The sequence below is a fragment of the Anopheles stephensi genome, chromosome 3, assembly GCF_013141755.1.
Source record: "Anopheles stephensi strain Indian chromosome 3, UCI_ANSTEP_V1.0, whole genome shotgun sequence".
Taxonomy (NCBI): domain Eukaryota; kingdom Metazoa; phylum Arthropoda; class Insecta; order Diptera; family Culicidae; genus Anopheles; species Anopheles stephensi.
In genome coordinates, this window is record NC_050203.1 from 87,006,155 (window position 1) to 87,028,081 (window position 21,927).

Consider the following 21,927-nt stretch of genomic DNA (forward strand, 5'->3'; position numbering starts at 1 on the left):
TCTGCAGATAACAGACGGTTCGGCACCGATGTTTGTAGCACTTACAGCAGATGATGTTAGGGATGTGTGTGTGACGTAGACTTGATTACCTGTTGCGACACAATGAAACCCCCTAATGATTTAAACGCTCGAGGCAGAGGAGGCTCTGGATTCTCTGGAGCCTAGCAGCTTGAGATGACTTCACAATTGCATAATTGCTTTTATTCTGGCGATCATTAAAAACACATTAACTTATCCGACACACTTCATTCTAGGTGTGAACTCGTAGCGAGCCGAGCGATAAGCTCGTCAAGTTCACAAACTGCAGAGGATTGTGGTCGAAGTAAACTTCCCGCAGTCTCGGCGGCACCTGCCTACCATTGGTGGTGACCGTCCGTATAGCATTGCTGGTGAAATACAAAAATTCTAGCTCCTTCAGCATTGCGAACGCTTCGATCGCTATGCGCGTCAGCTTGTTGTGGTTAAAGTTGAGAAACTTCACCCGTGGCAAACGTCCCAAACATTTCGGCGTTTGCTGCAAACTGTTTTTGGCGAAGGTAAACGACACTACGCCAGGCATCGTGCTCCACCGGCACAGATCTATCGTTAGCAGATTGTTGTTTGTTAGTATCACCGTCCTGACGTTGGTGTTGTTGAACTGTCCCTCTACCGTCTCGATCCAGTTGTTCTCGAAGTCGATCGTCCGAAGGGCTCGCATACTGGCAAACACTGTCATGTTAACCACTCTGAGCCTATTGCCGCTCAGCGCTAGCTTTGTCAGGGCTGGACTGCACCCTGGATTTGGAGCAGCTTGAAACGTTAGCGAGGCGATCAGATTGTTCCTGAGGTTAACGGTTGCCAGCTGTGAGATGTTACAAAAGGATGCTAAATTGACTGCTTCCAAGGGCGATTGGGAGAGCTTCAAGAAGGATAGAGCTTGAAGATTGGGCAGCGATGGTGGCAACGTTACTAAGTTACTTTGCATGATTAGCAGTTGCGCCAGGGTGCAGTTCCTTTCGAACCGAATCCTATTCATTGAGGGGAGCGTTACGGTAATCTGGGTGATGGAAATGTTGCTAGGCACGATCATTACACGCACCTGGCTCGACTCACTAAACGACAACATTCCAACATGGGGAGGTATGTAGCTGAACGGCGTACTGCGCACTATAGGAAGGAGCAGATTTTTAAACACAATCTTGTCCGTCCTGTTGGGCACGTGGTTAAACAGGAACGAGCCTTCCGTCACTGGATTGTAGTTGGCAATGGTGCAGGTGTAGTTCTTTCTGATCAGCTCACAGCGAAACTGAAACGCACCACTGCCTTCCAATGTTACGATACTGGCGAGAAACAGGCTGTAAGTTGAGAGCTACAGGTTAGTTCGGCGTTTGGGATGACAGGATAGCAAGAATGTGACAACCTTCTCCATAAGTAAAACGACAGGCTACTCATCATATATATGCCGTGAACTTTCAATCGTCGCCGTCGGGAACTGACTTTGGTGTGGGCTGTAGAGTTGAGTAATATACCGATACACGATGATATGGGATTTGTATAACAATGCAGCGAACGAAAAACAAAACAACACCATCCATTGTTCAACATCCATTGTGTATTACTTATTGCTAATGTAGTTATGGAGGTGTGACACTGAGTCAAAGTATTCTGATCCACTCCAGATGCGATTTCCTAAACACGTATCCTTACTCGCTGAGCCACCGCTTGTGAAATGTTTGGATGCTCCAGACGATTGTATCGCACGTCTATACCGACCAGTCCCGGTGGCAGCGAATGTTCATGCACCGTAAACGACACGATCGCATTCCAGGCCAACCGTATGTGCTGCAAGCGTTGCAACCCCTTAAATTCGGCGATCGAAACGGCCGACAGTTGATTACTCTCGAGAATGATAACCTCCACGTTCGGCATCCTTTCCAGACATTTCGGCACGTGGGTAAGCTTATTGCCATCCATCTCGAAAAAGGTGATGTTTGGCATTGGGACGCAGTCGCACAGGTCGAACGTCAGCAGCATGTTATCGGAGAGCGCTAGCTGACCCACGAGAGTGTTCTTGAAGCCGCCCGCTATGGTCTCGATCATATTCTCCGACAGTTTGATGCTTGTCAGCAAGCCGAACGGTACAAATACGTGCGGATGCAGTGTCGTGAGTCGATTGTTGCCTAGCATGAGCATTGCCAGCTTCGGACCACACTCGTGCGAACGTTGTAGTGGACCCGTTAGGTAGTGTATCTTGTTGTGGTTGAGATCTACCGTCATAAGAGCCCGTAAGCTACAAAACAGCTCCAAATGGAGCTGTTCCAGAGGAGTGTGATTAATTTTGAGGTAGGTTAGATTCCTCAAGTTGACCAATGTAGGTGGCACGTGACTGAGCGGAGCTTTTTCTACATACAGCACCGAGAGTACATCGTTCTGCTCGAAACGCATTGCCTCCAGCCCAGTTTTGACGACGTACAGATGCTCCACGGTAATGTTGCGTGGTAAGATGACGTTGCTAACGGCGGCAGAATCAGTTATCAACACTGTCTTGATTTTGGGTTCTAAGTTGCTGAAAATGGTGTGATCTACGGTCTTAGCCATAAGCTGGGAGAAGTACAGGACGCACACCAATTCCGGTAGGTGGTGCAGGACAAACGTTCCTTCATGCTCGGGATGCAGGTTCTCCACGGTACATGCCTCTTTATCATGGTTGAGGCAGATTACATGGAATGCTGCAATGGTGGTCGCGAACGAGAGGCTAGAATGGGCAACACATTGACAATGATTACGACAGTCGGGACACATCTGCGTAATGAATACCTCAGGAAGTGATGCACTGATCCGATAGTCATTTGCAGCAGTCTTTTTTTGGTGGTCCTGTTGCCTCGACGAAACATCAATTACTGCTAGAGTACTGTCTCTCTAGCTAGCGCAACAAGCCCATTAGCTAGTAAAAAAGGGGCTAAATAATAGTTCAATTACCAAACGTTAACACCGGTGGCCCATTGTTTGAGGACTGCGCACATTGCCGTAGAATACGTTAGAGTTAGTTTAGTTTTGATTGAATTAGCTATGAACTAGCAAACAGCAAACCCAAACACACAGCCACGATCATTGTGGTGGCGAGCAGGTAGAACGAACGGGTAGAGTATCGATAGAGGCTATAGTCGTAGTTGTCAGATGAATTCCAACTATTAGCCGAATGATAGTGAGACCTTATGAAGGCTCGTCAGAGTTCGAGCCCGATGCTTCCAGTATCTAGTCACCAATCAAAGGGTCTGGTTTGTTTTCGAAATGATTGATCCACTAGCCAAGCATACATATGATGCCTTAAGTTCATGTACAAGAGAGCCTTTTTGCATACCTTAATCAGTTTTATTTATTGGATAAAAGTGTTCAATGCTTCTAGCTGGTTCTCTGATGCTCCGTACAGGGGACCAAAAGTCTGGAGAAATTGAGAACAGTGACAGCTGTGCAAACATCAGTGTCTAGAGACACTTTTTTAATGATCGTTGAGAAGATTTGGATACTTTCTTTGTAGGACACTTTGCATTGGAAATCTTCCTCACACTGACGTAACACATGCGCTCTGGACACAAAAAGTCGCTATCGGAGAAAGAAAAACATTCTATAAGCTCGTTTCTCGGCGTTCTACGTCAGATCAGTTTCTCATAAGTAGGACGGCTTTCGCGATCGCAAAGTCTTCGAAAAACTGCGCCAAACAATTTATCGATTGTTCGAACTTTGCTCAAACCCGGCCCGCTGTTCGACTATATAAGACAGCTCGCAAAACGTAAACATTTATCATAGTTCATCTGTAAGTCGTTAAGACCTTTATACTGGATCGTTCCCAGCAGCTTGTATTGAAAATGAAAGCCGTGTACGTTCTTGCCATTGCTCTGAGCCTGGCTGTGGTAAGTGTTGTCTTGCGATCCAGTCCCAGCCGCTAGGACGCTCTTCTATTGATACTAACCGCATCGGACGACGCTTTAGGCCACCCAGGCAGCACCTCAGTTCCTGCTGGGCACACTCACCACCCTCTCGCAGACGGTCACCAACCTGGTGACGCAAATCACGACCCTGCTGAACAATGTGCTCGTGTCGGCCGGCTCGACCACCCAGTCCGTGCTGTCGTCGGTGGTTGCGAACGCACTGTCGCTGCTGTTCGGACTAGCCAACTCCACCATCTCGCTGCTGGCCGTTCCACAGGGTGCACTGGCCACGGTCAACACTCTGCTGACCAATGCGCTGAACCAAATCGCAACCGTCGTTGCCGGTGCCGGAACCTCGCTGACCACGCTGGTGCCAGCCCTCGGAACCGTGCAGACCATTCTGTCCACGCTCGTTGCCAACCTGAGCGCGCTCAATCTGACGGCTCTGGTGCCGCTCCAGACGACGCTGACCCAGCTGGCAACTACGCTCGGCAGCGCTGTGAGCCAAATTTCGGGTTAAGCAAAAGGATACGACTAGGATGCATATGATCATGGAACAGTGTTCCGAATAAATGTTTGCAAAACTTCAAAATACCATCTGACTGACTGGATTGCTGTTCGAATCACTCACAAAGGGAGCTGTATTATGATTGCATACTTTCGGGCGCGATCCAGTGAGCGTTGAAATGTTTCGACCGTGTTCTCGGCACTATGGGTTATGTGCGCATGGCCCCTCGGGAATGTGTTGTGGAAATCATAATTTTTTAGGCGGATTAGGGAACTCTAATATCATAGCTTGAGGATGGCTTTCATTGTAGCTGAACGGTTTTAAAAATGTCTCAAGATATGTTTAGTGAGTTTCGGCCGTCTATATTGAGGCCCAGCACTCAACGAAATTCAACATCCATTCCGTTCGTGGGCACGATCTCTGCAGCACACGATCGATCGTTCGCCACCCGACCTGCGGCTGGTTCGTCGCCTAGCGAAGCCACGATCAGTTGCAGTCTCTCCGTCGTGCCGTTCGGTCGCTATAGAGTGGTGCGCGTTCCTTCAGCAGACGTTCACGGCCATTGTGGGTGCTTGCAAAATCGGGCTGAGGGCTCGCAATCGAAACGAAACTGAACGACGCCGAATCGAAGTAACGCTCCGTGGTCAATGCTACACTCGCCGGGTGCGTGAGTATCGATGAATTTTAAACGACATTCCCACTGTCGATGCAGCTGATCGTGCAATTATGATCGTGGTGTGGTGGTTCGTGCCAACATTTCATGTGTGTGCGCCTGTGTGTAGGTGAAGTGTAAACAACGGTCCGTGTGTCCCGCGTGTGTGTGTGGAGGCTGCCGTTGGGAGGGTTCGGTGTAATTCTTGTAACTCCGGCCCGATTCATCGCGCCCGCTGCAATAGTGCAATAAATTCCGCTCGAGGGTGGTGTACGTGTGCGTGTTCGGTGTTAGCTCGTTCATAGAAAGCCCGCTGCAAAGAGTGTGATTTGGAGAGAAAAAAAAAACGGCTCCCTCACTGCTCGAAAGAAACCGAGTGTCATCATCCAGCCCCATCGAAAGTTCAACAAATTTAAATACTCCAAGGGTGCGTCAAGTCTGCACCGTAACGCCGAAGGTGAGTGAGTCGCTGGCGAGGGTGTTTATCGGAAGATTAAATCTTCTGCTCCAGAAGCTTAACAGCATCCCTTTCGGATGAATATCTGTCTCCGCATCTCCAAAAAATCTTGTCTCCCTTCAATCGGATTTCCCCCTGTTTCGATCCTCGGTTTGGGTGTCGTGGCTTACAGTTGCTTACCGGTGTCCCCCTGAAATCTCGGTGACTCGGTGGCCTGCTACACCGCCCGATACGCGGTATGAATATGAAATGAAGCGTAAAGGTGTCAGGCTGGCTGGTGTCGGTCGGTCGGCTCGGTCGGTGGTGGTGTTTCGATCGATGGGTTTCGCCTTTCTCACCTCATTCGTGGTGTGTTGGGTGTGGCGATCGCTGCTGGAGCTACGGTATTCCAGTGTTCTAGAGCCTACAGTGCGCGGTTCTGTTTTGTTTGGGTCCGTCACAAAGAACGGGAAGAATGGTAGAGGTTGATCGGGCGCGAAATTCAGCGGAGAGTTCAGAGGATGTGCTAATTCGCATGACATCATCGCGTGTGCGATCGCGTCACATGAGCGCTATAAAGTTCGAATAGCAATAGTTTGTATATTGGGCAAGTTATGGCTAATGGATGCAGTTAGGCACTAGAGACGCTCATCTATTATGCATACACACCAAGTTTGCCGTTAAGAAATGAAGATGTTTGAGGCAGTGTGGTAAACATCACTTACCGCTGTACTACTCACTACTACTGAGCTCAATCGCTTCAGATTATTTGCACCAACTTTTTTTCTTTCTCTCCGTTCGGTGCCTCCATCATGCATGGATCAATTTCGCTTCGCGGCACGGCCGAAGAATGTTTACCACCTTTAATCACAGCTTCTCCGGCACCGTTCCCTCGCGTTCCTATGCTCGTGTAATCGTGTCCGTTCTGCATGAGAACACAATTCCAGCACAGGACTACAATCCTTCCTCTCCTCCAACATACACAACCCGCCTCGTGTCTCGTGGCGTCATTTCAACATCAAACGCCGGGGAGATCCGTTAGTGGAGTTCGCATAAGCGCGTCGGTGGCCACCTGGAAATAAGCTGGAACTGGTGGAAGAATAAATCGCTCGGCGTTAAGCTATTTCTTACCGTACCGCGTACACCATTAGCTGTCTGGCTCGGCTGACGCAGTTTTGCGCACTCATTAGCGAGTCATTGGACGAGATGTTCCGATTGTTCGAGAGTTGTGTTTGGAAGAACTCCTTTGCTCAAGGAGTTGCTCGCTGTGTTTCGAGAGCCTTGGAGCATCATCTCCAAAACTTTGTCTCAATGGCGGGAATTTAGCTAAACGCCTCCACTAGTCCACTGAGTAAGATATGGACAGTACAGGGCACCATTTTTGCGGAAGCGTGTACACCCGTATATACCGTTGGTCGGTTCCGCGCCGAATGCATCCTTGACATTTGTCCATCTCGAGAGCTATTTACACCACCCGCGACACAATGAACCGGAACGGGGTTTGTATGTTTGAGTGTGACCGTTGAGTGTCGACAGGGATGTTTAACGCTAGTGTTCAGTTCCGGTGCGCTTTAAGCTGACGTATAGACGGCGAACGACACGGTGACACGCTCAATGTCATCACGCTCTGGGTGATATATTTTCCGCTTTTCTGATGCACAATGATGAGAAAATGCTTCAAAACAGAGTTTGTTTTTGAAGAGATTAATTATCTCTTTCCAGATCAAGATAGCACTAACAAGCGACCGAACTTTACTTTCAAATTGTCACTACAAGATTCCATTCCAGTGGAATTATACCAACCGCAACAACATGTCCAAGAACAGGCCCACCCTCCCGTGGAGTGTCGAGTTGAATTTGTGGAATTTTCAAATGGCTTACGCAATGACCACACAAATGTTCCAGGCGAGAAAACTGTTAATTTGAACGACTTCGCTCACCTCCTGAGCTCCAGGCATTTGGTGGGGATGGACGGGTCCTCCGGAATGGTCGAGCTGTGTGGAGTGTCGCTGTTCAATGTCAACCAGATTAGCATAAGCATTCGGGCGTGGAACCATTGAGAATTGTGATTTTTTGTAAAACGATCGTTCGATTCTACGGTTCGGACCGTGAAGCGATCACTGATTTTCCTGGGGTGCCGGGGTGCGCTTTGAAGGTAAGTTGGTCGTGCCACCACCCGCAATCGAAGCCCTCCGGCATATACGCACGTGTCTCGTGGCTAATCTTGGGGGCCTCTGGGTCCATCGTTCGCTAGCTTTGTGTGAGGTAACCACAGTAAACATATTGAAGCAGCTTACACACTCACACAGACGGTACAAGCGTACAACAAAGCCTTTTTGCTACTGTTTTGTACACAAACAAACATCGAACGTGTACCGGGGGGTTATCTCTGCCGAAGAGCACCCAAAAAGCGTGGCTACCAAGCCACAAGACAGTCTTGAAGTTAACGAGCAAATAGTAGAGCGCAGGCAAGACGCAGCACGAGAAGAACGGCGCCGAGAGGCTTCGCAGTGCGGTTTATTTGCGGAACTTTGCGCATGACTCATCGGCGCGCCGGGCGAACGACATTGCGGCCGTTGTTTGAACTCTGCGTGAGTGAAGCCGCTTGAAAAAACGACAAAAAAAAAAAGATGAAGAAAACGATCATCAACTATGATCTTTTTCGATTGTGGTGGGGATTTCTTGTGTGAGTTGATGAAGAAGAGGATGATGTGCAGAGCAGGCGAAGGAGTTAAGTACTTGGGCACAAGCATTATTTTAGCTACTTAAATATTTTTGCACCTATTTTTGAAGAACAATTTCTAAGCTAAAACACCCCATAAATTCCTCTAAAGCTGAAGATACCAGCATTTAGTCATAATAGTGGACGTCTTGGGACTTTGCTTGCTATAAACTGAACGTTTGATGCTATAAACAATATTGTTTGCGGCGAATCGCTTTAAGTGCTTTGAGTTGTTTTCAAACAAAAAAATCCAGAGAAAAGTCACATGATTTACCAACCATTCAAACAATCCGCCCCGATTAGTGTGCTCCAACTGGCTGATTACACGATCTACAGCAGACCGTACGGACCCGGCGGTGGAATGCAATCACAGCTGGACGGCGATTGTCCGAATCGATTAAAAATTTATTCAGCTCGATTGCTCGATTTACAGCGCACCGGCCACAAATCTCCTACTCCAAGCGGGCATTTTCCGATAGTGTGTGGACAGCTGTGTGGACAGACTCGTTTCACGCTCAAAAACTGGACCAATCGCCGAATCGAGAAAATCGAATCTTACACCCAAAAATAAAAGTGGAGCATTTCGGTTCGCATGCAGCTTGTTACCCTTCCCAAAATATTCAGATCTAGTTTGAAGGTACTCAACACACACACACACAGGCCAAGTAATCGGTTAATTCCGGTGTGCGGCAGTGTCAGATGAGTGGAAAAAGTAGCACTTTCCCGTGCGCCGTTTCCATCGATGCAACCGGGCCGATCGCGTGCTCGTTTGTGTGAGGGTTTTATTGCCGATCGGGCGCGCGCGCACACCGTCGATCGATGGATCGGTAACAATAGTGAGGCAATTGCAGTTGCGCACGCTGCTGTCCCACACCTTTCGCGGCACGGCACGTGTGTCGACGTTGGGTTTGTTTTTCTTAAGCCGTGCGTAAGAAATCCCGTTCCGGAACCGGATTGCCAGTAGATCACGAAGCCAGCCAGGGCGAAACAAGCGTGGTCGACTGTTGGGCGAAGCGAAAGGGAAAGTAGCAACGTCGCCCGTAAACACCCACCACGTGCATAGGATCCTGGCCCGAATTTCCGTGCTGTTTCGCGCGCAATACGAATTCAATTTGGGTATGAAACGGTACTGCAACCAATCGGGTAAATTGGAGAAATGGATCGCACTGGCACTGGCCTGCAGACCAGCCAAATGGATGTGACAATTTAGTTTCCTAATTCAATCTGCGGATCGTGCTCAGAGTGGAACAAAATAGACAATTCTCCCTGCAATGAGCGATTGTTTGAAAATGAGGTGCGTTTTATTGAATCCGGGAAGTACCGCATTGAAAAGACACTAAATAAGTCTTTCCTTGGAGAAAGTAAACTGAAATTAATTGCAAAGAAATTGAAGCCTTTACAGCGAAAAAGAGATGAACTTGTAGCGTGGAGAGCGTGCACTGCTTTCTCGTTTAATAAAGTACATGCTTTTCTACAAATGGCAAGGGAGAAAATAAGTGCTATAAAATTGCTAGTATACATGCTGACTTTAGTCTATCAACAGAAGCGATCGTGATTCTTCGTATCGGGAGTTGACGATCGTCCTTGTTATTGTCTATAATTTTCAAAATGCAACTGTATTAGATTTAATTAGTTCCTATGGAAGAACCTCTGCTTGGGGAACTAATTATCCTCTTCAGCACTACTAACTCTAACATCTCAATCTCATATGATTGGTTTGGTTTCTTGGTCAGTTCTTAGCAAACAAAAAGTTAGCAACAGTACCGTTGGCCCCCAAAACCAGCACGGAGAACGCTCTCCATCGCAGATGACCCATAAGCTTGAGTAAACCCTCACCACGGTGGCAAAATCCATCGCGAATCTGTTTTCCTCTGCATTTTTCATACCTAACATCCGGATGGACGCGGAATGGGCGTACACACTCACACCTCAGCACACTCTATGCGGTCAGCTGATAATGTGCGAAATTCGGTGTCAAGCAGCATAATCGTTCCTTTCCATTGCCTGATCGCCGGTTACAGTTACTTCACGCGCATTATAAAATCGAACAAAACGCGGCACGAGACCGGGACCGGGCTGGATCCCCCTTATATGGTGACGAGACAACCGTGAGCGAGTGAGTGTCTGTTGGTGCGCGTGTTGTAGGGGTTCGAGTTAAGAAATCAATTTTTAAGCCCCCAACCAACCCCAACCGTCGGTATGCAATCACACCTGGTATTGATCGGTATTGTTGGAGGGCTTTCCAGTACCGTTTTTTGTGGACTTCCCGTTGATTTGCTTGTGTGTGTGTGTGTGTTTGTGGTGTGCTTCCGTTTGGTAGGCGCTTTCATAAGCTATTTCGATAGCGGCAGGCAACACAAACGACGGCCGCATACTGATTGAACGGTGTTGGGGGTTTGGAATCACCTCTTTTATGGTGTCAAAGAACAGTTATTTGTCTTCAGATTGACAGAAGATACATTCCTCGTGCTGCAAAAAATAATTTTGAAGCCTTTTTCTTTAAAAAAACGCAAGTACACTCCCTGCGTCAGACGTGGTGACTTCACGATCGAGAACAAAAAACTCAAAGCGACAAACCCCCGCAGTAGGGAAGCAAAGTTAAGCCGATCAGTGCGATCGCTGCAGGATAGCTCGATCGTTTTCAATCCCTACTTTACATCCACAACCAGGATCCACTGCTCGTCGTTCCACTGACCCATTATTGGGTGAACAAAACCATTCGAAACGAGATCAAAAATTACCCATAATTCCAATCCCATCGCATCTTCCCGTTTGGGAACTGGCCTGTTGTTTCCATGTCGACCAGCGTCTGTCTGCGGATAGCTGGGTCACGATAGCTGATTAATACCCCTACTCCCCACACACTGTTTCGTTTCCTCGCCCACACCACATGAGTTCTAAGATGCGGATCGGTTTTATTCGGGGGGTTTCTCGCTCACACCACCCGGTCGATTTGTTGTTGTGTCATCGTGTTTCCGGTGCCGTCTACCTAATAGTTCCGATCGGAGTCTGATTAATTTCGTACGTTATTTTCGCTTTCCCACCAACTCCTACCGAGGCGAGGCTAGAACCGGAGCTCTGGTTAATTATGATTTCACGCATTTCACGGGAAATCGGATGGTGCTGCTAATGCGTGGAGCGATTTCGCTTTTGTTTAGCGCTGATCCTATGGTTGCCGGGTGATGATTATGCTCGGGCGAGGCTTAGTTCAACGGCCCATTATGCTTGGGATTTCTCTGCTCACCCATACACGGATCATCCCGTCATCCGTCATTAGTACGCATCTTCCCGAAGGGTGGAGCGTTGGATCGAAAGTTTCTTGAACTTTCGCGCGAGCTTTTTTTCGCCGTTCGGAAGGCAGATTTTCCCTACCTAAGAAGCATGTTTTCATTTAAAAATGGATCGAGATCTGCTATAACTGAAAGTGACAAAAACACGAGAGTAAACAAAGCGGCCGTGGACAACAGCAGACAAAAAAATCGGTCCGCCTTTGCGGTGGTGAAACGCGCATGCAAGCTAGCTCATGCATACTAGCTCGCCGCGCCGATCGGCTGATCATAATTAAGCCGGCATATCATTAGAGGTTGTTTGTTGTGTTTTGTTGCACTTGCTTCGTTTTTGTTTCCCCCTTCCCTTTTCCACAACTCCATATCTCGCGCGTAAGTTGATTTCTTTTCCGATGCAGATTGGCCAGGTTTTATGAACGACTCCGTGCGTGCTTGTGTGTGCCGTTGTAGTTCGATGCGGCTCATTAGGAAGTTCAGATGGACCGCGTGCATGCGATATGCTTTTGTCATGCATATCTCAATAATGATGCGATCAGGAACTCTGCAGCAAAGGGAAAGTGATCAAAAGCGTACCGGGAAGCGTCGTGTTAACTTGGGAATCGTGCAGAAGCTTGTTAGATGAAGACTTTAACACAGCAGCGAATAAAGATCTGAATTTTTAAATTCACCTTCAATCTTATTTCTCACCATTAAGCTTAACCTTTTGACCGTCCTCTGTAAATACTCACTGTTTAAGAATATCTTACCATTTAAAAAGCTCGATTGCTTCACTTCTGGACATTCATTCTAGAATAACAAAGCCATAAGGCTCATATTTATTCATCCCTTAAGCAAACCCCGCACATTGTGTGTAAACTGATGATCGCTTAAGACTCGCTGCTGCCGGGCGGATGAGCACGCCTTCCATTCATCTCGCTGATGCAACCGCAACCGACGAAGATGCTCAATGAAACAAATACTCCACGGCTGTTGCAGCATCGCGATGCTACCTTTACCCACGCCTTTAACCTTCACTTCTTCACCACGGCATCACGGGGCCGGGCCTGGCATGTCATCCGCACCGTTTATGCTTCGGTTTCGGTGTTTATTTCAATTCTTACCCCGTGCTCGGTGTTTGCAAGAGCCACCCACCCTTTGCGCCCGGGAAGGAATCGAGCCGGCCATTCTCTGGCGGGCGGGCTGAATTGAAACAACACTTTAATCGCACACGCTCGACGATCTGCGCGAAAATCGACCACCGAAGGAAAAAACGAGCGTTCGCAATTGGCAAGATCGGCTGGACAATTGTTTCCCACACTTGGTGCAATACTGGAACACAAGCAATGTATCTCAGGCGAACAGTGTGGAAAACAAAAGGCTAGGCGACAATCAAATTGTTTTTCCTTCATGTGCCTTGTACTGTGTTGGGGTTTTTTGGAGTTGAAAAACAACCAGCAAACGAGTGTCACACCGGATTAATGCGATTGACCTCGTGTGTGGGGAAATGCATTTTTCTTGTGGCAATTTTCCCAAATTCATTCATCCCGTTGTGCGCGAGCGTTGTTTCGACAGTGTGTTTTCATTTGCAACAGTTGCGAACAGTTGTTTTGTGTGGTTGTTTTTGTGTGTGAGACATGTACGGTTATTTCTGCATATGTGCTCTCGTTACAGGTTGTTGTCAACTACAGTTAGCAGTATGGCAACATTATCTCCACCTGCCTAGCTGCTAACTTCGACGATGGCTTAATGAACGGTGACAGTAGTCGAGAGATGGCGGTTAAAAAAAGGCCCATTAGTTCAGCTGCTCGCAAGCAAAAGTTTTCACCGAGCGAAATTAAATAAATCCATCCCTTTGGGGGCGAAAGTGTGTGTGTGTGTTGCTGTGTGTAATTGGGTGGAAAATGAAATGTTGCATCGATCGAATCGTTGACCGGTTGGCTGTCGGGTTCAAGCTTGAAGCTGCAAAATACTTTAGGAAGAAGGCGAATCATTCATTGCAAAAGTTGAAACGCACATGTGGAGGTCGATTCACATTTAATTAGCTGCTACAATTAGCATGCCTCAAGCTGCTGCAAACAAAGGCAGCAGGAAAATTATTAAATTATTCTCATACACTGAGCCATAAGGTGACTAATGCAACACGCCGAAAGAGCTTTCGAAGGTTTTTGCTATTAAAGAGCCGTATTTGAGCCTTATAGTCGAGAACAATCTAGTTTTGTGTAGGTTGTTTTGGGTATAGAAGCTGGTGCCGTGACCAGGATTTTCAAACAATCGCGATCAGTTTAGCTCGTTGCTCTTGCTGTTACAGAATTTGCGATATAGAATATTGTACCATTTAAATTTGAATTAATAATTGATATAACCTGCTTCGTTTTCCGCTTTTGACTCAAAAATCGCGAGAGGTCTTGACTTGTCATTGCTAGCTTCCTTGAAGTTACTTACTCGTTGCTGTCTGGTCAGTCCTGCTTACGAAGAGACAGTCTGGAAGGAATTTTATAAAGGAGTTATGGAGCCTCCAGTATGGTATTACCTATACTTATCCTATCCTAAAGTTTGTTTTTCAAATTTGTCTTCAGTCAACTGTAAGCTTTGTTCTGAAGAAGTAAGTTCGTGCCGCTACCAGGATATTCTTACCATATCTATCATGGTCGGCATGCTTGGAATAGTCAATCCCCAAACTCATGTGAAACAAGGTTTCTTCTAGTACGCTCGCATGTAGCAGCATAAATGCTTAGTTAGCTGCACAAGTCCGGTTGCATCAAGCCTTAGCTTCAGCCGATGAGAAATGCACCCATCATACACATCAATAACGCCGCACAGCCAATACTATACTCTCCTATAGATGGCGGTGGAAAGTCTGAAGAAGATGCCTTCGAGGTGCATCTGCCTTTGTGCAAACCGCATTGCATTGCGCATTGTTTTGCAAATGCAATGAAACGCACATATTCGCACACCAGACCAAAGGGGGTTGAAGCTAAGTGAACTCCGGAGTGAACTCTTTCGCCCGGGGGGGTTGGTGGCACAACACTGAGTTCCCGTCATTATAGGGCTACACGGTTTTGTACTTATAGAACGATTAGATGAAGCACAGCGAACAAATACGACTATTGTGCAAAAATAATCATTCGAAAATTGACTACAACGATGTTACAACATATGATTCCTTCACATGTGTGAGTGTCCTGGGGCGAGTGCCAGTGGGAATGCAACACACTGCGCTCTCTTATTGTTGATTTTCTATTTATTGTTTTCACGTTTGATGCAAGCTGCAGTGCAATTTTCTCCATAAACGTTCACAGTGTAATAAATAATATTGCTTCGAGGTTAATAGTTTTGTCTGTCCCTGGTTTTCTCGATCGGTCATTGGTCCTGCTCGTTTCATGAGAGCTCGTGAGAATGAAGTTTCACATCCAGCATGTGCTTATCTGTATCTTCGTGGAAAGTGATTTCTGGTATCCACAATCAATGGGTGCAGAATGGAATTGTTTCTCACCAGAAAGAGAAACAGGCGTGGTACGTACGGCTTTTCCCTTTACGCAACTCGATCTATCTCGATAGGTTATGTCTTTGTTGGGCGTATTATGAAGTTTAGGCTTTGTTTTAAGCCGTTCCACCCTGGCGCCATCCATCGGTGGAAAACCATTAGCGAGATGCATCTCGGTGCTGATCGAGTTTGCGATCGTGATAAGAAGAAAGCCGACGACTGGTTGGTTAAAACCGCCGTCGAAGCGAAAGAGTTATTAACAAAACATTAAGTCATCATCAGCGGCCCGATGGGAAAGTGCGTTCCCAGCGACGTACATCAATGAATGGGGACAAAATTTATGCAGTTCCCCGAAGAAAATGAAAACGTTGCTCTGCTTTGATATTGGAATTTCGAATGCACGCGTTCACTACTTTCCATTTTCATTGCCGAGTTGGTATCTCAATCTGGAAGCAATGGTGGCAGCTTTGCATAACAATGCTCATCTTAGCCGACCGAGGCCAATAGCAGAATGTAATCATTACATGCTTTCGCTTGCAGCTAATAACAATCGGCGTTAAATAACGGCCAAATAGCAGCTCGGTGTTGAAGGAAAAAAAAGTTCCAGCAGTTAATAATTTGTATATTTGCATAAGCATAATTCCGTGGTATTGTAAAACGATTAAACGATTTAATTGGGGACAATAGCAGATGAGTCTCGTGCCGTGCACAATAGGACCAGATGATGTCGTCTTACAAAATGTGACAAGCCCGAAGAATAGGACAACAGTCGCCCGGTTATACAACAGTCGCTGGGTGACTTTCGATTTCGCGAAGCTTAAATCTGCGTAACGGCCGAAAACCAAAACCGGATATTAGCACCGGTGGCGTGTGTTATCAGTTACCGAGTCAACCATGAGCCACGAGACGCTCGGGCAAGAGCGAAACGAGTTTTCCAGGTTTTGGTTTGTCTGATCACAGCTCGATCGCAGCCCTCGTTCGCTCAAGAGCGTCTGTCCGTCTTCGCCACTTCTTGATGCTAGGTGGACCTTAACACCTTCTCGATCGTTATGCGGAAGGATAGGCACATTAAAGCAACAAACTCAGCGAGACGTGTTTTTGTTTTGCGGTAATCCTTAATTTATTTCTTCTGTTTTTATATTTTGTGCTTTGTGTGTGTGTGTGTTTTGGTTTAATTTGCGATTTCCTGTTATTCTACGCATTAAGCTCGATCGTTTGTAGCTTTTCTGCAGACGCCTGTATCCTTCCATTTAGCACATTTTTAATTTCCTCTCTGTTTACTCTCTTTTCACAGGTCGTAAATTGGGCATCTGGGACCATCGGACTGGCCCGTTTCGTGTTTTTTCCTTCACTCAATTACGGCTCAAAATGGTTCACGATCGTTGGGCACTGAATGGGGATCCGCGGTTGGTGGCAGTGATCGCGTTGGGAAGGGTGTAGAACGCCAGTGCAAGCGTGCTTATTTCTGAACAGCAAATACTCGCAACCGGGCACCGTTCAGGTTCAGTGATTGACTGCGGGGGTCAGCAATTCGAGTGATATTTAAATGTCAAAGCCAGCCGTTTGATTGATCCGTAATCCACTAATCCGAAAAGCTCGAAGCGATCGCCGAACTCGCGAGCGAAAACTGCAACGATGGGATACTTTTCCAAACGAAACATATTCATCTACTGCTGTATATCGGCATGTTTATCATTGGTAAGTATGCGATTTCAATTGGATTTCTTTCATTGTAACGGTCATTTTGAACCTTAGTGAAGTCGTTGACGGTTAAGTTCGCATTCGCATTTGTAAGGGAAGCAATTCATTGAGAGTTTTATGATAACAATAATTAAAAAAGGTTTAAAATTTTTATGAAAGGTAACAGAGACACTTAACACTTGTACGATGCGATATAAACGCGTTTTAAAATTGTAAAAAGCTCCTTCGTCGATCGCATCTCGATCAAAGAAAAAGTCCGTGCAGTGGACCGATTATGCAGCTTTGAAATGAAACGCCCAGTATGTTTCCCGTGCGTGATTTGTGCGTTTAGATTTATCCTATCAAGTAAGTTTGCATTAATTGTGCCTCGCAGAACATACAGAAAAAAACACAATCTTTATCTTCGCCCTGTCTGTTCAGTGAGCGACTCGAGTCTTTGGGCAGTAAATCATCGTGAGTTAATGGGGTACGGCAGCCAAACGCATGATGACGATCGAGGTGCCCACCGAGGTGCCTCCCCAATTAAGTCGTCATCGTCCGGCCATCGGTCACGGCGCGGTTCACTGACCGGCCGGACTCGGCATAACAAAGCCACCACCACCCACTCGGCGTAAGCATTTTGCGTGTTAGCCGAACGTTCGGCAGAAAGCTCCCGCAAGACGCTTTACATGGAAGCTCCCGGTGATCCGGTTCGTTTGGTTTCGAAGCTCGGTGTAGGAAATGGAAGAAAGGTTCTTAGACGGGGGTTTCTATGCTGAGTACTTGTTATGCGTGTTTGTTAACGGCCCTATTGTTCTTTGGTTCTGAAGAGAAAGACGACCGTTTCCTCGGACTTTTCGCTTTTAAGACGTCCTCCCGCGGCTAAGGGAGCATTTGTTTAGTTAATCAAATGCTTCAATTAACTCTTACCTTGTGCGCTAAAGGCTTGTTAAAATTGTTCCCGAAAACTTCCATCACACCGAACCGCTCTAATCTTATAACGATGATTCACTGAACCGAGTTGTAAAGCCGTCGAAAAGTTTCACTTCTGACCGAAATGCTCGCAACCCACGGTAACCAAAAATAAGCCCGCATCTTCTTCAACCCTCCAACCCCAGCCCCCGCCTCCCACCCCACCCGTTCGGCGACGCACTACATGTGCGAATGTGGCCCCCTTTTTTTCGGTTCGCGTAAAGATGTACAGCAACAGCAAGCACGCGCGCTTCTCGGAGCGAAGCTTCTCTTAATTGTTGGCTGGGCCCCTGACCACCTGGGCCTGACCTTAATAGGCGACCGAGGGTCCGTATGTGTGCGCGGCGGGTATCTGAACCCTGGACGGGGCCGTGGAAAATAAAGGAAAAATGAAGTTTCCGGCGAGCAGATAAGGGGGACAAATTATTAAAAGCAGCAACACGTTCGGCGGTCGAATTGCGTGTTACAGTTCGTTGCTATTCCGGTCACCGGGTTTTCCCGACAGCGATCGCCCCCGGGGGTGGCTTTTTTCTTCTGCCAGTCGCTGGTGTCCCCTGCTGATAAGACCGTCTAACTGTGTGATAAATGTTCCGAAGGGCTCGAATAAATGGGATCAATTATTATGCTAAACAAATTGGATGCTATAAATTACACTAGCTCAGGTGCTATAAAAAGAAGCCAGAAATTGGAAATTTTAGTTCAAATACCAATCCAATTAGTACCTTTTTTTGCATACCCGCTGATGATCTTGATCGGGGAAATTCGTTTAACCGTCGCCGGGTCTGATTGGTCATCAATTTCCTCTTTCCTTCCGAAACTCGTCGGGAAACGACTATCATTAGAGTTGGTTTAAATTACCCCGGACCGCAATTTCGTACAATTTTCCTAATAATGGCGCTTTGCCACTGCCGATAGATAGGAAGCCCAGTGCTACAGAGTGCAGAGCAGAAGCTATGAATTAATAAGACATTTACTTGCTGTACTGCTTCTGCTTCAGCAAAACTGCCTAATGAGTGGTATTAGATTTGGAGAGCCCTTGCTTGACCCCAGCCGTAACGATACAAACACATAACAAACTACTACAGGGGAAAACTCCTTCACCCCGTTTTCCATCGCAAAATTTTCCCTTTTTCATGAGCATACTACGCACGAGTGTGGTGGTGAAAATGTGTAAACCGTAAACACAACTTGCCACACTAGGCACGCTGCCTCAAGTTCAAACTCATTCGGCGCAAGTAATTTAGCACGATCGTGAGGCACCTCAAGTTCGCCACCGTTTGAGGTCAACACCAACACTCGATCGCAGCCAGGCTGAAAGTAAAATCGAACCAGGGGGTTGGGTTGCAGCAGCAGTTCGTGCTCACATTACGCATGTTGTTGCTACACACCCCAAAACGGCCTGCCTTGCGTTCAAGGGTTTGTTTTCTGCGTCTACTTCACGCAAAGCGCCAACAGCTGGGAAGGGCATTCGGTTCCAATCTACTACAGTGCTCCGGATGTCCAGAGCGCCTGTACTACACAATGCAGAACGGTGGCCAGACTGGTGGCGCGAATTGTGTTCCTTTCGCTTTCCGGTTACAAAGTGTCTCGCACCGCTGCGGGGAGTACCTTTGGGGGTAGCGCTCAAACCAGCGGAAATGATCATTTCCCGTGCGCCAGATCACTGTTTTGACATTCCCTTTACCTTTCCCGATTTCCAGCTTACCTATCTGGTGGCGTTCTCTTGCGAAATCTCCTGGATATTGGAGGCCCGCGGTGACTTGCCCATACCGGCCTATCTGCTGTGCGCCCAGTTCTTCATACTCTTCATCTCGTCCGCGATCTTGATCCATGGCCTCTCGACGGTAAGTAAAACCATATATGACCGGGCAAAGTGTTGTGCACCCTGCTCTGAATCACAATTCTCTTACACTATCTTCACCTCAGGGCATTTCGTGGGGTCTGCTCAGCTGGTCGATTATAATCGGTGTGCTGTCGGTTCCGGAACTGGCACTAGTCATGTACATGACCATACAATATTGGGTAAGCATTGGCGCTTGCTCTCTCGCTCCATCCGGCCCGAACTCTTTTCGCTCATTCATCTCTTCCCATCTCCCAATCGACAGGGTCTACAATCGGCGCACGGGCTAACGGAATTAATTGGATATTTAATACGTTTAATAGTCAACTGCTTAGCACTGCTGTGCGTTATTCCGACAGCATTGAGGTAAGTTCACGTTGCTCGATCAGTTAGGTTAGGTGGAAATGGAAAATAGAAGAAAATCGCTCAATAGTCCATCGGCATGCGTGAAGAAGAATTAAGCTCGATCAGAGGAAGAGAGAGAGAGAGAGACAGAAACGATAGACAACATTCAAAACTTCATAAATTACTTCAGCAAAAGTAGCTCGCTCGTGAGAAAAGGATATATACGAAGCGGGCGCCGTTATCTATGCGCATCTAACACGTTGGCGGGCCCTTTTGGCTGCTTTCTCTTTTGATTTGGATTGATTTGAATGATTGCTGCTAAGCGTCAGTGAAAATTGTTTAATCATTAAATTACATATAGTCGTTTTAACGGTTGGCTGCATCGCTTCGCATGTTTAACTATTTATTTTAATGAATTAATTCGCTTTATTCGATCGTCGTTATTAAATTTCTTTAGTTAAAAGTTTTGCTACTACTTACGAAACACACACGTGATCGTGATCTCATCAACAAGATCTGTATTGTGATCGCGCGCGCCCCTTAATAGCTGCGAATCAATTAAACCGTCAATCATCGCCGACCATCCACTGATCGCTGTTCCTTTCCGTTTTTCAGATGGCGACAGGAGAAGAAAGTGTTATCCCAGCTCGAATCACTTGCCTCACGACTGCAGCTGACCACACCGACTCCAACGACTCCTTTCAACGCCACCACCACCGGCATGAACTCACTGCGCGCTAGCAAACGCAGCACTCAGGGCGCTCCGAACGGTCCCAGCCGACGGCCTTCGACCGGATTCGACAATCCCGGTTACGTGCCGCACGAAAACAACTCCCTGGACATTGTCCAGCAGTACACGGCCTACAACAACCTGTACGGATCGCAGAGCGAATTTAATGCGAGCATATTCGGGCTACCACCGGCGATGCCTACCGGCCCACCGCCGATAGTACCGGAGTGCAAGAAAACACAGTCGCTGCTTGATCTGCGCTTCATCTTTCCACCAAAGTTTCTCTCGACGCACACCACGATCAGTGAGAAGAAATCCAAAGACTCCGCGCCGGCTACCGACGAGCCGGACAATGTACTGCACAACAACCTGAAGAATCAAATCCACAACAAGCTGCACGACGTCCCGGAGAATGGTACGTTGCGACAGGCCCGCGAAAAGGATACGAACGCCTCGATCGAGCACACGGGTGGCACGGTAGCAACAATGACGAACGGCGACGGGCCAGTCTCGTCCGCCAACGATCCCATCTACTACACGATCGAGTCAACCAAGAACAACAAAATATTGGGCCGCAATTGTGTGTCGCTCGAGAATTTGGGCAACATAACGTTCTCGGAATCGCCGCTGCCAGTGAAGAAGCACGACCTGCCGTACTACCGGTACGGACACAATCTGCTCAAAAACTATGCCATGAACCCGTGGAATGTTCTCGCGTACAATCCGGCGTACAGTGCGTATCCGCCGGCCTACTACCACTACCAAATGATGAACCCGTACCATCTGTATCAGCTACATCAGCAGCAGCAGCAGCATCACGCCAACTACCACGGTGGAGCTGGCAGTCCCATTCCTCCCGGCGGGTACTTTGCGGGACATCCGCACGGTGGACTGCACGGTGGACCGGCCAGCTATGGGAAGAGTCACTCGCAGCTAACCAGCTACGGGTATGGTAACAATCTGTATCTGAACGGTGCCACCGACAGCCGACAGTCGCTCGGTAACGAGTCGGACGACTTTCGAAAGTATCGTGATGTGGCCCTATAGTAGTGGCGGAACGTCTTGGGTGTGCTGTCCACAGTCAGACTAAAAGGGCTCAAGCAATAGTAGCTGGGTTGGTAGTGCGTATTGATAATACTCAGATGCAATAGATAGTATAGGATACGTATGGCATAGGGATAGTAACGACACGAACAAACCGGAAAACTGCGACCACTTCGACTGAGTTACCTCAAGTATAAGCATAAAGAACAGGGTAGGATTCGTGGGATTTGATGATCGGTCCCCGATGTGAGCTGGGGTGGGATTACACCCTGTTGTTTAAAAGAATGTTATTTATTGTACGTTAGTGTAAGTAAACCTCCAAACTTTGAGAAAACGAAGA

At 47.4% G+C, this 21,927-nt stretch overlaps 4 protein-coding genes across 4 annotated transcripts; 2 read left to right on the top strand and 2 right to left on the bottom strand.

Annotated features, from left to right (window-relative positions):
- Positions 1–54: 54 nt before the first annotated feature.
- LOC118514024 (leucine-rich repeat-containing protein let-4-like) lies at positions 55–1,484 on the bottom strand. Its single transcript, XM_036060498.1, has 2 exons — positions 1,400–1,484; positions 55–1,334 (listed from the first exon to the last, which is right to left on the bottom strand). The coding sequence occupies exons 1-2, from the start codon at positions 1,432–1,434 to the stop codon at positions 251–253; spliced, it is 1,119 nt and encodes a 372-aa protein (XP_035916391.1). The 5' UTR covers positions 1,435–1,484; the 3' UTR covers positions 55–250.
- Positions 1,485–1,603: 119 nt separating this feature from the next.
- Positions 1,604–4,006, bottom strand: LOC118514025 (lumican-like). Its single transcript, XM_036060499.1, has 3 exons — positions 3,950–4,006; positions 2,797–2,938; positions 1,604–2,734 (listed from the first exon to the last, which is right to left on the bottom strand). Exons 2-3 carry the CDS (start codon positions 2,871–2,873, stop codon positions 1,669–1,671), a joined length of 1,143 nt encoding a protein of 380 aa, XP_035916392.1. The 5' UTR covers positions 2,874–2,938; positions 3,950–4,006; the 3' UTR covers positions 1,604–1,668.
- LOC118514026 lies at positions 3,761–4,505 on the top strand. The gene is made up of 2 exons (XM_036060501.1): positions 3,761–3,890; positions 3,970–4,505. The coding sequence occupies exons 1-2, from the start codon at positions 3,846–3,848 to the stop codon at positions 4,426–4,428; spliced, it is 504 nt and encodes a 167-aa protein (XP_035916394.1). The 5' UTR covers positions 3,761–3,845; the 3' UTR covers positions 4,429–4,505.
- Positions 4,506–4,894: 389 nt separating this feature from the next.
- On the top strand, positions 4,895–21,925 carry LOC118514028. The gene is made up of 6 exons (XM_036060505.1): positions 4,895–5,525; positions 16,271–16,674; positions 19,329–19,472; positions 19,555–19,650; positions 19,734–19,834; positions 20,429–21,925. Exons 2-6 carry the CDS (start codon positions 16,612–16,614, stop codon positions 21,588–21,590), a joined length of 1,566 nt encoding a protein of 521 aa, XP_035916398.1. The 5' UTR covers positions 4,895–5,525; positions 16,271–16,611; the 3' UTR covers positions 21,591–21,925.
- The last annotated feature ends 2 nt before the right edge of the window (positions 21,926–21,927 follow it).

Excerpts from the sequence above, each read along its gene's own strand:
- LOC118514024 (XM_036060498.1), bottom strand. The coding sequence starts at position 1,434 with ATGATGAGTAGCCTGTCGTTTTACTTATGGAGAAG. Across the intron at positions 1,335-1,399 it reads TCGTTTTACTTATGGAGAAG|CCTGTTTCTCGCCAGTATCG; the intron begins GTTGTCACATTC and ends CTCAACTTACAG.
- LOC118514025 (XM_036060499.1), bottom strand. The coding sequence starts at position 2,873 with ATGTTTCGTCGAGGCAACAGGACCACCAAAAAAAGACTGCTGCAAATG. Across the intron at positions 2,735-2,796 it reads TCAGTGCATCACTTCCTGAG|CCTCTCGTTCGCGACCACCA; the intron begins GTATTCATTACG and ends TGCCCATTCTAG.
- LOC118514026 (XM_036060501.1), top strand. The coding sequence starts at position 3,846 with ATGAAAGCCGTGTACGTTCTTGCCATTGCTCTGAGCCTGGCTGTG. Across the intron at positions 3,891-3,969 it reads TTGCTCTGAGCCTGGCTGTG|GCCACCCAGGCAGCACCTCA; the intron begins GTAAGTGTTGTC and ends ACGACGCTTTAG.
- LOC118514028 (XM_036060505.1), top strand. The coding sequence starts at position 16,612 with ATGGGATACTTTTCCAAACGAAACATATTCATCTACTGCTGTATATCG. Across the intron at positions 16,675-19,328 it reads TATCGGCATGTTTATCATTG|CTTACCTATCTGGTGGCGTT; the intron begins GTAAGTATGCGA and ends CCCGATTTCCAG. Across the intron at positions 19,835-20,428 it reads GTTATTCCGACAGCATTGAG|ATGGCGACAGGAGAAGAAAG; the intron begins GTAAGTTCACGT and ends TCCGTTTTTCAG.